Source organism: Hipposideros armiger, unplaced genomic scaffold (genome assembly GCF_001890085.2).
Source record: "Hipposideros armiger isolate ML-2016 unplaced genomic scaffold, ASM189008v1 scaffold_239, whole genome shotgun sequence".
NCBI lineage: Eukaryota > Metazoa > Chordata > Mammalia > Chiroptera > Hipposideridae > Hipposideros > Hipposideros armiger.
Window position 1 is genome coordinate 1,452,123 of NW_017731589.1, and position 17,679 is coordinate 1,469,801.

At 39.9% G+C, this 17,679-nt stretch overlaps 1 protein-coding gene across 5 annotated transcripts in view; it reads right to left on the reverse strand.

Annotated features, from left to right (window-relative positions):
- KMT2C (lysine methyltransferase 2C) overlaps positions 1-17,679 on the reverse strand; it is a 229,757-nt gene that overhangs the window by 159,247 nt on the left and 52,831 nt on the right. For all 5 annotated transcript variants that reach the window (XM_019655384.1, XM_019655383.1, XM_019655381.1 and 2 more), the window contains exon 2: positions 12,038-12,126. In XM_019655384.1, the coding sequence (XP_019510929.1) occupies positions 12,038-12,083 (46 nt within the window). In that variant the 5' untranslated portion in view covers positions 12,084-12,126. The remainder of the gene's footprint in view (positions 1-12,037; positions 12,127-17,679) is intronic.

The window sequence follows — 17,679 nt, forward strand, 5'->3', positions numbered from 1 at the left end:
CAGCGGCCTGCTGGTATCCATTCTATGCCTCATGCTGCTTCCAGTCCTGTCGGCAGGAGTGAGCTCTGCTATTATACTGGGATTCCACAGACTAGTTTACTTTTTAAACAGAGTGGGTCAGATAGACGTGTGCTCTAAACTGGTCTCAGAATTCTGTTTAACTGATACAGAGACAGGCGCCTTCTGCTTGAATATGGACAAGGAATCATGCGGCACCCAAGGCTGCAGGCAACCATCTTCCATCAAGAGGAACAGCCACAGAGCAACACTGACTCCAAAAAAAAAGGCTGGGAGACGCAAAGAACCAGGCACGTTGTGCCAACAGCAAGCCTGAATTAAGCCAACTCAAAACCCATCTATCTGACCTCTGAATGTGACAGTATATGACTCACAGATTTCCTTCTTTCTTGGAATCTGAGTTAGTTTACTTTTAATAACAATATTCTAGCAGACTGAATCTAATCAACATCAAGCTTCATACACTATCCAAGGGGGGAAAGGGAGCTATACATTCTATTCAAGTGCCCAGAAAACATTTACATAAACTAACCACATATTAGGATACAAAAAAACCCTCCACTAATAGGAGTCTTAAGTAATTTGGAACTGCTCAGGAAAAGGCAAGATTCAAGGATGGTTCTAGACATCTACAACCACGGCAGTTCAGTGGTGGCAGGAACCACGAGCGGCTGGACATTAAGAGTAAGATGCCCCAGAAATAAGCCAATCCACACAAGCGCTGCTGCACAGGTTTGCATCACACACTTAGAACAGACAGAGAGCACAGCCGTGACACTCAACTGAGGTGGTCTTAGGTAACTCGTGCCCCTAGGTACCTGCAAAAAGAAAAAAAACAAAGACAAACTACCTTTGGAGGGAAGCAATCATCAACATATTCCCACAAATAAACTGTCCCATATATTGTTGGACACGTAGGCACAAAAAATCAGTTGCACGAGGAAACAAAACGACATGAGGAAGACGGGCAGAGCCAATGGCGACAGAGCTGCAAGACTGGGTACTGGGACAATCGGACACAAACTTTAGCCAACAGTTACAGGTAACAAAAACCAAGCACTGAAATTTTCAGGACAGAACAAGAAACTATAAGAAGTGATGTTGCAAATTTGAAAAAGAATAAATTTTAAAATACAAGAAATGGGTGCAATGGATATATTTAGCAGCAGATCAGACAAAGCTAAATGGGTATAAGTAAGGTGGGAGGCCTATCTAGATCTGTATAGAACAAGGGACGGAGAGATAAAAGAGTAAAACAATACAAAAGAAACGATAAATGCCAACAAATACAGTGACACAGTCTAGTGAGCATTTAGAAAGAAGGAAGAATGGCGCAAAAACAAATCCGAGGGCACCAAAAAAATGTATACAAGTGGACGTTTTGGTCAGCATTGCTCAAGCAGTAGTTCACCATAATCAGAAGTGTCTGGACGCTGATGGGAACCACTTTGAGCATCTCTTGTAATGGCAGAAGTCAAACGTGACTTGCATTCATCTTTGGTTATCGGTATATATTGAGTATCACAATTTTAAAATGGTTTCCCTTTCTTAAAATGTGTATACATTTTTGGGCTGGCCGAGTGGCTCAGTTGGTTAAGAGCTCGCTCAAGAGTTTGAGCTCTGAGCAACAGCGGCTCGAGTCCAGCCCGAGCTGAGCAGCCGCTGAGCTGCCAACAGGTAGCAGGATGGCTCAGCTAAAAAAAAAATTTTTAAATGTGTATACATTTTTATGGCTTTTTGGCACCCATTGTCTTTGAATATATAATAGCTGAGAATTTTCGAAAACCAATGAAAACTTCAAGGAACCTCAAATTCTAAAGTGTAAAAAGTGTACAAAACCAACACTAAACTAAAATTAGAAGTTAATAACATAAACAAAGAGAAAATCAACATAAATACTTAGAAATTTTAAAAACTCTCTCAAATACCTCACAAGACAAAGAGAAGATCAAAACTACAATTGAAAACCACTTAGAAAAAAAGGATAATAAAAATAATATCCAAACCTAGGGAAAACACTAGAAATCATGTTAAGAGAAAATACACACCAGCCTAAAACATTTTATTTTTTTGTTCTAGTAATTAATGAAAATTAATGAATTAAACATTTATTTCATAAGATGGAAAGAACACCACAATAATTTATATAGCTAACATGATACAAATGGTGAGTTTAGCAAGATTGCAGAGTACAAGGCAAACATACAAAAATAAATGACATTTTTATTTATTAGCAATGTGCAATTAGAAACCAGTTTGTAAAATTTATTTTATAATAGCTACCCCAAAAATAAAATAATTAGTATAACTCTGACAAAACATGATCAGTATCTGTATAATGAAAATTACAAAACACCAATGAAGATATCAAAGAAGGCCCAAATAGAGAAATATGCCAGGTTCATGAGATGAAAACTGAACATAGTAAACATGTCAATTCTCCCCCAGTTGATGTACAAGTTTAACACAATTTCAATTAAAATCCCAGCAGTATTATTTGGCTGATTCTCAAATGTGTATGGAAGGGCAAAGGAAAACCAACGGCTAAAACGTTCTGAAAAAGAAGACGACTGGTACACTCATACTCACATAAAAACTTGTTTTGTAGCTTTTTTGAATAGCCAAAAACTGGAAACCACCAAAATGTCTTTCAACAAGTGAATGGTAAAACAAACTGTGGTACATCTCTCTATACAAAGTTATACCAGTTGGCAATAAAAAGGTACAATCTGTACTGATACACATAACAACCTGGATGAATCTCATAGGTATTAAGCTAAATGAAAGTTAAAGCCAGTCTCAGAAGGTTACACATTGTATTTTATTTATTTGGAATTCTCAGAGACAAAATTATAATGAGGGAGAACAAATCAGTGGTTGCCAAGGACTAGGGAGGGGAAGATATGACTTGTTTCGGGATAGCACAGAGGAGTTTTGGGGGTGATAGGAAAAGCAAACCAAGGCCAAACAAACAAAAACTTCTTAGTCTGAAGGTGACATTTACTCTTATGTTAATTAAAACATGGAAGTAAGTGTTCAAACAAACACTCAAAGCTTCTTAAGATTCTTGAGAATGGAACTGATGTACCAGAGATAATTTGGGGAAAGTCTGCTCCAGGCAGGACTTTGAAAAGTCCGTAGCCTTGGAGAAACTAACAAACCAAGTCAAAGCTCTAGTAAAAAATGTAAAGGTAGGCAGAGAGTACAGCGCTAGTTACCAACGCCTAAGGAGTTGGGAAAATGGAAGGTGTTGGTCAAAGGGTACAGAGTTGCAGTTATATAGAATGAATAAGTCTACAGACGAAACATACTGACATGATGACTACAGTTAATACTGTATTGAATACTGGAAATTTGCTAAGAGAGTAGATTTCAGAATAAAAGAAAGCAGGCAAAGCTATATTAATTGCAGACTTCATAGCAAGTAAGTTATTAGGGATAAAGAGGGGCATTACATAATGATAAAGGGGTCAATTCTCCCAAAACACATAACAATCCTTAAAACATATGCGCCTAACAACAGAGTGTCAAAATACATGAAGCAAAAACTGATAGAACTACAAGGACAGATATATGAGTCTACTATTATATAGAGTCGTTAACACCCATCTGTCAGAAACAGACAGATCCAGCTGGCAGAAAATCAGTAAGGACATAGTTGAACTCAACATCACCATCAATCAACTGGATGTAATGGACAACTACAGACTACTTCATCCAACGACAACAAAATACACAATCTTCTCCAGCTCACATGGAACATTCACCAACAGACCACATCCTGGGCCATAAAACAAATTCAAAATAATAGAAATCATATAACGTCTGCTCTTAGACCACAATGGAATTAAACCAGAAGTAAGTAACAGAAAGATAACCGGAAAACCCCAAAATATTTGGAGGTTAAACAACACACTTCTAAATAACACAGAGATCAAAGAAGAAATTTCAAGATAAATTTTTAAATATTTTGAACCAAATAATAATGAAACTACAACTTAACCAAAATTTGTGGAATATGGTGAAAGCAGAGCTTTGACAGAAATTTATAGCATTGAATGTATATATTAGAAGAGAAAAAAGATCTAAAATTAATCAGCCAAGTTTCCACCCTAGGAAACTGGAAAAAGAAGAACAAATTAAATCCAAATTAAGCAGACAAAAAGAAATAAAAATTAGAAATGAAATCACTAGAAAACAGGACATTGGACAGAAAAATCAATGAGATCAAAACCTGGTTCTTGGGGGGTGGGGAGGTGGTAATATCAATAAAATCAATAAACTTCTAGCCAGGTTAACTGAGAGTGAGAGAGAGAGAGAGAAAAAGAGAGAGAGAGAGAGAAAACACAAATTACTAATACCAGAAATTAAGGTGGGGCCATCACTACAGATCCCATAGACATTAAAAGAATAAAGGAATGATCCTATGCCCACAAATTTGATAACCTAGACGAAATGGACCAATTCCTTGAAGGACACAATTTACCAACACTCACCACAAGAAGAAAAAAAAATCTGAATAAAATTATACCTGTTAAAGAAATTGAATCAAGAATTAATAACCTTCCAAAACAGAAAGCACCAAGCCCAGAAGGGTTCACAGGTGAACTCTACCAAACAGAAGACAGAAGATCTTCTGGGAGACAGGAGCAGAGGGATTCACTTCCTGAATCATTCTACGAGACCAGCAATACCAAAAACAGACAAAGACTTTACAGTAAAACAAAACAAAACGAAACTACAGTATTTCCCCATGTATAAGACGCACCCTTTTTCGAAAAATTTGGGGTCCAAAAACTGGGTGCGTCTTATACAGTGGTTGTAGACTTTTTTACTTGCATTTCCTGCTTTTTCGCGTTTGTTGTCTTTGCGCTCATTGTTCCGCACTTGTTACCGGTATATTACGGTAGGTTATGTTTTGCCACGTTCTGCCCAGAAATGGCTCAGAAAAGATTTTCATACAGTGCTGAATTCAAGTTAAAAGTGATCCAGTTTGCAAAAGTGAATGGAAATCGTGCTGCCGAATGTTAGTTTGGTCCTCCTCCAACTGAGAAAACAATCCAAGACTGGCTACAGGAAGAAGAAACCCTACTGAAAACGCCATGGCAAAACAAGGCCATGAGAGGCAAGTCAGCAAAATGGCCAGATTTAGAGAGGGAATTGAAGATATGGATTAAAGAGCAAAGGGCAATTGGGTGATTCGTCATCAGACACAGATGAGGACAAGCAGTGATGAGGAGTTGTATGAATTTTATGATGAATAAAACTTGAGTTCAATAACTTTATGTAATACATTTTTTTTCAAATTTCGGGCCCCAAAATTAAGGTGTGTCTTATACATGGGAGCGTCTTATACATGGAGAAATACGGTATACACCAATATCTCTGATGAACACAGGTGCAAAAATCCTCAACAAAATATTAGCAAATCAAATCCAACAACAAATACAATGAATTATACACCACAATCAAATGGGATTTATCCCAGGTACGCAAGGCTGGTTCAACATTTGAAAATCAATTAATGTAATCCATTGCATCAATTGGCTAAAAAAAGAAAAATCACAAGATCATATCAATAGTTGCTGAAAAACATGTGATAAACTCCAACACCCATTCATGATTTTAAATGAACCTCTCAATAAACTAGGAATAAAGCAGAACCTCAACTTGATAAAGAATTGCTACAAAAAGAAACTAGAGCCAACATCATATTTAATGGTGAGAAATTAGAAGCTTTTCCATTAAGACCAGAAACAAGGAAGGATGTCCCCCTCTCACCTCTCCTTTTCAACGTCCTAGTGGAAGTTCTAGCTACTGCAATAAGACCAGAAAATAAAATAAAAAGCATACTGATTGGGAAGGAAGACATAAAACTGTCTTTGTTCACCTGTGTCATGATCATCTATGTAGAAAATCCAAAAGAATCAACAACAAAACACTCCTGGAACTAATAAGCAGTTACAGAAAGGTTTCAGGATACAAGGTTAATATACAAAAGTCAATCACTTTTCTATACACCAGCGATAACCAAATGGAATTTGAAATAAAATATATACCATTAACATCAGCATCCCCCAAAATGAAATACTTAGGCATAAATCTATCAAAATATGTAAAATATTTATATGATAAAAACTACAAAACTGATCAAAGAAGTCAAAGACACAGATAAATGGAGAGATATTCCACATTCATGGATTGGAAGACTCAATATTGTCAAGATGTCAGTTCCTCCCAATTTGAACTACAGCTTCAATGCAATTCTCATCGAAATCCCAGAAACTTATTTTGTGGATATTTACAAACTAATTCTAAAGTTCACATGGAGACCCAGGAAAGCCAACACCATATTAAAGAAGGACGAAGTTGGAGAACTAACACTATCTGACCTCAAGACTTGTATAAATCAAGACAAAGTGGTACTGGTGAAAAAATAAGCAAATGATGAATGGAACAAAATAGAGAGCCCAGAAACAGACTTATATAAATACAGTTAAGTGATCTTTGAGAAGGAAGCAAAGGCAATATAATGGAGAAACGGTAGTCTTTTCAACAAATAATGCTAGAACAACTGCACATCCAGGCACAAATAAATAAATCTAGACACAGACCTTTCACCCTTCATAAAAATTAACTGAAAATCAATCACAGATCTAAATATGAAAGGCAAACCTATAAATTTCCTAGAAGATAACATATGAGAAAATCTAGATGACCTTGGATTTGGCACTGACATTTTTTTTTTTTAAACATTTTATTGGGGAATCGGGGGAAAGGGAACAGAGAAGTTGCTGTTGTTTTTGTTCTTCAGTCTAGTTGTGGAGGACGTTGCTTCACTGGCTCAAGTTGGCACCATCTTTGCGCTCTTCCCGGGTGAGGCAGATCAGTCGCCGGCTTCTGGACGGCTGCTCACTGCGGCTGCTGGCCGCTCATGTTGGCTGCCGGCTACACACGGTAGCTTATGGCAACCCACTGCCACAGGGGCTGCAGCCTACGCCATCGCCGGCGACTCACGGCAGTCCAGCTCCAGGTCGAGCTGTTGTTCAGCATCTTAGCTATAGAGGGCAGTGTCACTGGCCCTCATATATGGGATCCGAACCGGGGTCCTCTGGCATCCCAAACCAGTTCTTAACCAATGCGCCACTCGGCCGGCCCTGGCACTGACTTTTTAGATATAACACTAAAGGCATGATACATAAAAGAAATAACTGATAAACTAGACTGCATTAAAATTAAAAATTTCTTTTCTGTAAAAAACACTGTCAAGGGAAATGAGAGAAAATAATTTACAAAAGACATATCTGATAAGGACTGTTATCCAAAAAATACAAAAAAAACTCAACAATAAAAAAATAAACAACCATGGGCCAGCCGAGTGGCTCAGTTGGTTAAGAGCTCGCTCAAGAGTTTGAGCTCTGAGCAACAGCGGTTCGAGTCCAGCCCGAGCTGAGCAGCCNCGGTTCGAGTCCAGCCCGAGCTGAGCAGCCGCTGAGCTGCCAACAGGTAGCAGGATGGCTCAGCTAAAAAAAAAAAAAAAAAAAAAAAAAAAACAACCTGATTTAAAAGTGGGCCAAAGACTTTAACAGGTACCTCATCAGAGAAGATATACAGAAGGCAAATGAGCTCATAAAAAGATGTTCCACATTATATGTTACCATGGAAATGCAAACTAAAACATTGAGATACCACCACACACCTCTTAGAATGGCTAAAATCCAAACCACCGACACCACCAAATGCTGGCGAGGCTGTGGAGCCACAGGAACTCTCCGTCACTGCTGGTGGGGTGCAAAAGGGTACGGCCACTTTGGGAGGCAGTTTGGCGGTTTCTCACAAAATTAAACAGACACTCATCATACGACCCAGCAATCATGCTCCTTGCTTTATCCAAAGGAGCTGAAAACTTATGTCCACACAGAAACCTGCACAGAATGTTTATGGCCACTTTATTCATAATCGTCAAAACTTAGAAAACAAACTCTTGTACATAGGTACAATAGAATATTATTCAGCAATAAAAAGAAATGAGCTATCAAGCCATGAAAGGAACCTTAAACGTGTATGACTAAGTGAAAGAAACCAATCTGAAAATGCTACATACTGCAGGATTCTACCTGCGCGACCTTCTGGAAAAGGCAAAACTATGGAGACAGTGAAAGGTCAGCTGCTGCTGGGGGTTTAGGGGCTGGAAAAGGATGAACAGCTGAGCACAGAGGATTTTTAGGGCAGCGACAATCCTCTATGATCCTGTAATGATGGACACATGTCATTATACATTTGTCCAAACCCACAGACTGCACAGTACCAAGAGTGAACCCTAAAGTAAACTATGGACTCAGGGTGATAATGATGTGTCAACATAGATTCAACTGTAACAAATGTACCAGGCTGGTGTGGGGGGGGTGCTGATAACGGGGGAGGCTGTGTAAGTGTGGGGGACAGGGGGTATATGGGGATTCTCTGTACCATCCACTCAATGTTGCTGCTCTAAAACCTGAAGTCTATTTTTTAAAATTATGCTAGAGGTAAACTGAAAGTATCAAGGTTTGTAAGTACGTGTATACACTCTCCTAGCTATGTAATAACCAATATATCCCTAAAATGAAATAACGTAACTAATTCTCAATAAAAACAACATGATGCTCATCCCTAGAGCCTAGATTTTTATCTCTAATACCATTCCCTCCACGAAAAAGAACTAGGAGTCCTTAGAGAGTGGCCGATTTCATGTGCTGGGGCAGAGAATTAAAGGCAGGCCTGAAAACACAGCTGCCAAAGGGCAAGGAGCTTCGAGACATTTAGAGGCCATACCGAGAAGGGCTCAGATGTCAGCCGAGAAGGGGATCCCACTACCCACCCTTTGACAAACAGTAAAAAGAAAAATTTTAATTAGCTAAGTCATAATTAACCAATTACAATTAACTAAAACAAGGCCCTGATTATATGATGATTCTCAAAGAATAGTGGAATTCCTCTTCTCAAGTAACTAGCACTTCATTCGAGTTGATTTTATTCAATAAGGGAAACGCACAGCGCTGGTTACCAGCCAGCACCTCCAAAAGGAGCACAGGACTTTCTCGCCATCAAAGCTTAACAAACGGATCCATGAATGTCTTGCTCCTTTCCCAATAACCACTAGTAAAATGCTCATTTCCACCACTTACACCCACACACGACACACTCCCTAAAGAGTGCTCATTTTAATAAATACCCTTCTATTACCACAGACCATTAAAGAAATGTGTCAAGACATGGAATTTATAGGAATAAGAGCCCTTCCAACAACCCTGGGCCTTGGGACACACAGAGATGTTAAAGCCTTGCCACCGACTCAAGTGTGCTTTTAAATTCACTAAAAATTCAGGGAACTCTACTTGGGTTGACTTGCAGGTTGATAGTTTTAATTGTTCTTTATTCTTTTCGTTACTATTCTGCTTGCTCTGTGTTCAGTAAAAGAGCTGGACAAAGGTCTTTTCAAGGACAAAGATAGAGCAAAGACTAACACACTCGGCTTTACTTAACTTTAGTAGAAAAGGCCAGGAGAGAACTATACATATATATATCACTTGCTCCTGTTAAAACCTTTCAGCAACCTATTTGTCTTGACGTCTCAGAGGAGGTAGTGTGTGAAGACAGTCTGTTTGTGGGGCTACTACTCTTCAGGTAAGAAAAAGTTAAACTTTAGAATTTTAGTTTTGTGGTGATGATGTTTTTTAAGCAGCAGTAGCTTAAAAAACAGACAAGAAACAGAATGCAATACGGCTTCAATCAGTGAGCTGACGCCTACTGTGGGTCTGGAAGTATTCTAGGCACTGAGAATAAATGAATCATGAACCAGACAAATCCCCGACTTCCAGAAGGTTCCTTCCTAGTGCGGAAGGCACTCCGCGTTTTGTGGCACTTCACTTGATTGTGCTTCACAGATGGTGCATTTATTTACAAACTGAAAGCAAACCTAGATGGTGTCGCCTACTACTGTAAGGGTATGTGCCACCCTTTTATAGGACTGGCAGCACAGGAGGTTTGTTCACATCAGCATCGCCACAAACCCATGAGTCATACGTCACCCCACAATGTCATGAGGGCTATGACGTCATTAAGTGACAGGAATCGTTCCGCTCCATTATAATCTTATGGGACCGCCATCACATATGCCGTCTGTCAGGGACCAAATGTCATTATGTGGCACAGGGCTGTATGTTCAGCCTGAGTGTTCCTGAGGCGGGAACACTGGAAGAAGAGGCGTTTTCAGGATAATAAATAGTTCCACAGAGGACACATTAAGTTTGAGATCCGTTTTAGACACCTAGGAGGTGTTAAGAAGAAAGCTGAAGACAGAGGTTGTGTTCAAAGCAAGAAAAGAGCTAGTAATATAATTCCTACAGTCACCAGCACACAGGTAATATTTAAAACAACTAAACTGAATGAGACCCCCTAATGTATGAGTGAATGAGCACAAGAAAATAAAAGAGAAACCAGCGAGGTAGCAAAAACCCAAGAGAATGTGGTGTCCTAAAAAATCAAGTTTAAAAAAAAAAAGAGCTTCGCTCCTGAAAGAGGTTAGCTGCATGAAATGATACTGAATAGTTCAGGTGGACAGAGACTAAAAGCTGGGCTTGGCAACATGAGGTCCTGGGTGACGTCGACAAGAACAATTTCAGTAGAGTAGGAGCAAGAAAGCCTGGTTGAAGTAGGTTCATTAGAAAATGGTAAAAAATAAGTAAGAACCATAAGTATGGGCAATTCTTCCAAGGATTTTGCTATAAAAATGAGCGCAGCAGGCACGGGGTGGTTGAAAAGGGGTGTCTGATCAAGAGAAGCTATTTGTGTTTATCGGCGGCACTTTGGCCTGGTCAAATGCTAATGGAAATGGCTCACTGAGGGGAAATTCAGGGAAAGCTGAAGGTGCAGCTCCATGAGAAATGAATGGCACAGACTCCCGGGCACAGTGCAGGAGGGGCCTGCTCCAACAGCCACAGCCAGGTCTCATCCCCTCCGACAGCAGAGGAGGTAGAACGTATGGCTAGAGATGAAAGCAGGAAGATGTGATGGGGGTGAATGCGGAATTTCTTTCCTGGCTGCTTCTATTTTGTCTTTTTTCATTGAAGTAAATAAATAAGACCATTCATTGACTGAAGAATGCAAAATGGTTGAGGAAGTGTTAGAAATCTGAAGAGAGAAAAGAAGGTAGTGAAAGAACCTTCACTGAAAATGGGATAATTTCTAAGCAAAAGTAGAAAGACTGGTGGGCAGCTATCATGACCCGCTTGAGACTGGAGATCATAAATTTAAAATGAAACTAGTCCCCAGCCATTTTCACCTACTAAGATACAGAATTTGGGTGTCGTCATGAAAGCAAAAGAGCAGGAGGATGACAAAGAGGTTCAGGATGCAGGCGATCCAACTTCAGAGAAAAAGCCTGTCCCCACGTTTAAATTCTAACGGCTGCTAAAAATATTTTCAGTGACAGACCATCTCACCCAAATATGACCTTCGAGCCTTCGACAACTTACTAAATCACTAGCTTTGTGTAAATTTTGGAAACTACTTTGGGCAACCTACTCTACCTACCTTTTGCAGATCCACAATACACATTAGCTTTCTTAAGGCACCTACCGGTCCAGCAGACCAGAAAGTTGTTCGGTCTGATTTAACCCAGCATCTTACAATATTATTCGCTAATGAAACTTATTTTTTTCCTCACATGCTTAATAACACAATAAGCCTTAAACAAACACTAGATGGTTCATAAGCCAGAGAAATACTATGAGCTGTCATATTTATGGCCTGCGATTACTGTTTATTCCAGTTAATTTGCTTTAATAAAACATTTCTCTAGATACTAAATAATCTCTTCTAAATCAGGGCTGTAGGGGGACAAAAGAAAGAACTCAGTTTTTCACTTTGTCATGACTTATCAAACCATTTCAGCAGATAGAAATTTCCTAACTCAGTATATATACAGATGCTAAATGTGCAAATTATCGTGTACATTTTTTTTTCATTGTTTTGATACCTGTTTCCACAATATTTTCTGTTTCTGTTGTCTCCAGCCCATCCATGCTGTCCTCATCTTCCACTGTAGCTTTTCCTCTACTTCGAGGCCTACAGACAAAGAAATAGATACACACGGTTAAATGCTAAATTTTACAGCTGAGAATTAAACTCAATATAAAGCAAAAGTCGAAGGTACACAAAATAAAATAATGTAGCTAACTTTTCTAACATTTTATATTAGATAATAACATACTATATAGTCATTTCCCCCTCAAATCCAGACGTGTCTTATACCCGTGTATGAGGACAGGCCCAGGTTAATATATTTGTGTCACAGAACTCTACATCTTGGGCTTTGTCCCTCTTTTGGCTGAACTTCACATGACTCCCTCTGTCTACAGTAGTGGTTTTTGACCACCTAATGGGGTCTTTTCAAAATTCACACACCAGGTTATAAACCTCTATATCTAATGAAATGAAGGAGTGATGCCAAGACACGTGTATGTTTAAGCAAGGGATGCACACCCCTACAAATCACTCAAAGGAAGAAATTCTAAATATTAAGCACGATCCAACTATATCCAACTTACAAGTGTAATGAAATTTAACTTATAAATATTTCAGTAAAGTAAAATAAACATAAGAGTCATGGTAAGTCCTAAGTCATGAGATTCTTTGACACAATGCAATTAAAAAAAAATGCTTTTAAATTTTTTGAAGTCTCATATATAAGAAATAGAAATGAGTCAAAAAATTAAAATACAGGGGCCGTCCGAGTGGCTCAGCTGGTTAAGAGCTCCAGCTCTGAGCAACAGGGTTGCTGGTTCGATTCCCACATGGGCCAGTGAGCTGTGACGGAGCTGAGCTGCCAACAGGTAGCAGGATAGCTCGGGGGTGAGAGCACGTGCTAACAACAAGGTTGCTGGTTCGACTCCCACATGGGATGGTGGGCTGCACCTCCCTGCAACTAAGGTTGAACACGACACCTTGAGATGAGCGGCCAAGAACTGCCGACGGGAAGCCAGATGGCGACTAGACTTGAAGCTGAACTAGCTGCACCCTCCACAACTAAGACTGAAGGACAACAACTTGGCTGTTCCCCTTCCCCAATTCCCCAACAATGTTCTCCTCCTCCAATTCCCCAATAAAATCTTTTTAAAAACCCCAAAACTTAAAATACATTAAAGAAAAAACAAGACATTACATATAAAAAAACGTAGAAATTGACAAAGCAGTATTCAGATAATTTCAGTGTTTTAAATTAGTCATTACTTAAAAAGAAAAGATATAATAAACTCAGTACTTAGTTGAAAAACACTGACAGAATAGGAAATAAAGAATATGAAAAAAAGGCAAAAGCTGTTTTAATAAGAAATCCATTTAAATCTTACTTTACAAAGGATATTAATCAGTAAAAACCAATAAAGGAGGTGTAAGAATTTTTTAAAGTTAAAGTGTTCGAAGTCCAAATGGTTTTATAACTAAATTACCACAAACTGTCAAAAAGTCATCTCTATCCCGCCCCTCTCCCCAGAAAAAGAAACACCTAAACCAAAATCCAAATAAATATAGCCAAAAACATATGGATTTAAAAAATCTAAATAAAATACCATAAATATAATCAGAATGCAGGTATGATTCAATATCAGTAATTTGTCAGTATAACATACCAAACAGCCCAAACAGCATCATTTTTAATGTCACGAGGGGAGGGGGAAAGAGGCAGAACTAAGCAGGAGACCACGGAGACGATGAGAAAGGGTGATTAAGGCTAACGCATCCTAAGGCTAATTTTACTGTTCATGGAAAAAGGGAGAGAACAATTATCTTCAGAATTATTAAGTCAAGTAATTATGTTTAAATTTAAAAGTAAACTTGAGGGCCGGCTGAGTGGCTCAGTTGGTTAACAGCTCACTCAAGAGTGTGAGCTCTGAGCAACAGCGGTTTGAGTCCCGGCCCGAGCTGAGCTGCCACTGAGCTGCCAACAGGTGGCAGGATGGCTCAGCTAAAAACAAAAAATTTAAATTAAATTTTAAAAAAGATGCACTTTGTTTAAAAACTTGTAGAGCACATAGGACCAGGGACAGGGAGATTGGGAATTCTTGAAATAATCCCAACACGCCGACTACAATGGGACAGAGAATGAGAAATTAATTCAAGAGCTGTTACAGAGGCAGAATTTACTTTTAATCTTTCCTTTATGGTTCTTCATAATTATGAACACTCATTGTTAACGAAACTGAAACACACATGGCTTAGCTGACTCTGTCACCTAATCTTCTAAACCAAGGCAGAAACTTTCTAAGTTTCTCTCTCCACTGTCCTGGCCGCTGCTAAGTTATTGTTTTGGGCACAACTGGCTTTATGTCAAACTTGTCTCATCTGGTGCACATATATCTCAATATGTCAGTTGTCTGCACTGTGGTACTTATTCCTCAAAAAGAAATTTTTAATTTTTGCTTTGCTTTTCTTCCTTCTTATTATTTCTAGTCTTGGTTTTGGCACCAATGAGACACGTTTTCTTTTTTTTTCTTTTTTTTTTTTTTTGCTGGGGAATTGGGGGAAGGGGAACAGACAAGTTGCTGTCGTTTTGTTCTTCAATCTAGTTGTGGAGGATGTTGCTTCACTGGCCCATGTTGGCACCATCATTGCGCTCTTCTCTGGCGAGGCAGATCAGTCGCCGGCTTCTGGACGGCCGCTCACTGCGGCTGCTGGCCGCTCACGCTGGCTGCTGGCCACACACGGTAGCCCATGGCAATCCACTGCCACAGGGACTGCAGCCCACGCCGTCGCCGGCGACTCATGGCAGCCCAGCTCCAGGTTGAGCTGTTGTTCAGCATCTTAGCTGTAGAGGGCAGTGTCACTGGCCCTCATATGTGGGATCCGAACCGGGGCCCTCTGGCATCCCAAGCGAGTTCTTAACCATCGCGCCACTCGGCCGGCCCCGAGACACGTTTTCTTACATTCACCAATCATCAGAGTTCTTTTCCTTTTGGTCAATAGACCAATTATCAACATCGTGTCATTTTCAAGTTTCCCATATTTTAGTCATGGCGTTCCCGCTGCCCACCGGCTTCTACTATGGGACTGTTCTGACTAATCAAACCCTGAATTTGTTTTTTTCTGAATGCAAAAGATAATAGTCGTACTTGTCAGACCTACATCAGCTTCCAATTTCCATATTCAAATGGCAAAATAGATGTATACATTTTGTATTTCTATATTGCATTCAGATGTTTCCAGTTTGGGTTTGTAATAGAACTTTATAGTCTAATTACAAATGACAACATAAAGGTTATTTATTTTAATCTTTCTTTGGTTTTGATTTACCTTGTTGCAAAGAAATTCGAAGTAAAATAATTTCCCATCAAAAATCCAATGTTCCATATTACTCTTATAAATTAAAACTAATTTGAGTTCCTAAAATAACATAGAAGACATCTACTTAAAGCCACATCAGAGTAAGAAGGTTCAAAATTACCCTTCGGCCATAAACAACTAGAAAACCACACAAAATGTAAGAAACCACCCCTATCAGACACTGGACCACAGGCAGGGCAGGATGTGACTGTAACCCCTGAACAAAGAGGAGTAAACAAGGTGAACCCTAGCATCACAAAGGCTTTTTGCATGGAGTTAGTTAGGAACTGAAGCAGAGAGTGGAACTTATAGACTAGCAATTGTGCAGAAAAGGGGAGACAGAAATCCTCAGTCCAGGAGGCTGATGGAGGCTAGAAATTATGGGACCGAGTACGTGAGAGGGGGCAGCTATACAGGGAGAGGGTTCCAGAAATCTGCACATGGCATCCAGATACCCAATCTGTGTAACTGTGGTGTTAACACCCCGTAAGGCTGGACAAGGACAACTTTCAAAGAAAAAAACAATTACAGAGGAGCTGCAATACAACTAGCAGAGCTCAGGGAGAGCCTGGGGTAAACTGCGTTCCCTCTCACCAGAGCCCCAAGGCCTCAGTGTACTATCACACACTCAGCAGAGAGCAGAGCAGAGCAAACCTTTAGGAGGAGCAGGGCTAAATGAAGCCTAGAACAAATGCTATTCTAGACCATCCCTAAAAGAGCTGACAAATAAGTCTCAACAGAATCAAATGATCCACGGCTAACTTAACTACCAGGCCAAAAAAAAAACCAGTTCAACACTTGCTGAAGCACTATGGAAAAATCCAGCTCTCAGCAACAACAACAAAATCACAATATGGGCATCCAATAAAAATGTGTGAGGGACACAAAAACGCGGGGAAATGTGAATCATAAGCAGGAGAAAAATCAAGGCGCAGACGCAGAGAACAGCAGAGATGATACAAGGGAAAAGACTGGACACTAAACCAGCTTTTATCAACAGGCCTCATATGCTCGAGAATGGAAACCAAGTATGAGGAGAGAATGGAAGACGCTAAAAAATAAACAAAGCGGAACTCACAGAGGCAGCATCACAAAATACCATCAAACAAAAATTTCATTTTGAAAGATTAATATCTGATTAGAAATGGCAAAAGAAGACCTTAAAGATGCAGCAAAAAAAAATCTACCAAAATTAAATGACAAGGGAAAAGAGAAAACCTAGCCATAGGTGGGTTTATTAATAAATTCTATCAAACTTCTAAGAAATAATGCTAATCCTACACTATCTTCAGGATCTGCTGGAGGAACCCAACCCATTCTATGAGGTTGGCATGACACTGACAGCAAAATCAAAGACACTATACAAACAATGTCCACCAAAAACATAGACCTTTTCCACAGAATGAAAAAGGAACATTCCGCCACCCATTATTCCTGGATATTGCAATTGTCATACCAAATCAAAATAAAGATTGTTAGAAAATAAAATTACAGCCTGTTTTTCATTTTCATTCAAAAAACATACATAAAAATCTCAACAAAAAAATTATCAAGGGGCTCCAGTTCCAGTATGATGGAGAAATATATGCCACCCTTTTTCTCCCACTGAGTGCAAGTATAAAACACAGAACTAGTGCACGGAGCAACCATTTGCCCTTCCCTAACAACAGATAACAGCAGGCTGATCAGGAACAGACACTAAAATGCAAAGCACTGGCAAAGCGTCACACTGGCTTCACTATTTTACTTCCCCAGCATCCCGGGACTGAATGAACTCCGGGCATCTGAAACCCAGGAGAGTGAGCTCTGCAGAGGTACAGAAAGAGGGGGAGCATGCCTGAGCTGACACCTGTAACCTGCGGGGGGAGGGGGGGACGGGACGGGACACGTACCTCTCCCTATATAGATAAGAAAGACTGTGTGATTAAAGCCTATGGCCTAATTTTATTTTATTTTTTAAGATTTTTATTGGGGAATTGGGGGATAGCAACAGCACTGGGGAATTGGGGGAAGGGGAACAGACAAGTTGCTGTCCTTTTGTTCTTCAGTCTAGTTGTGGAGGACGTTGCTTCACTGGCCCAAGCTGGCACCATCATTGCGCTCTTCCCGGGAGAGGCAGATCAGTCGCCGGCCTCTGGACGGCTGCTCACTGCGGCTGCTGGCCACTCATGCTGGCTGCTGGCTACACACGGTAGCCCATGGCAACCCACTGCAGAGGGGCTGCAGCCTACGCTGTCGCGGACAACTCACAGCAACCCAGCTCCAGGTTGAGCTGTTGTTCAGCATCTTAGCTGTAGAGGG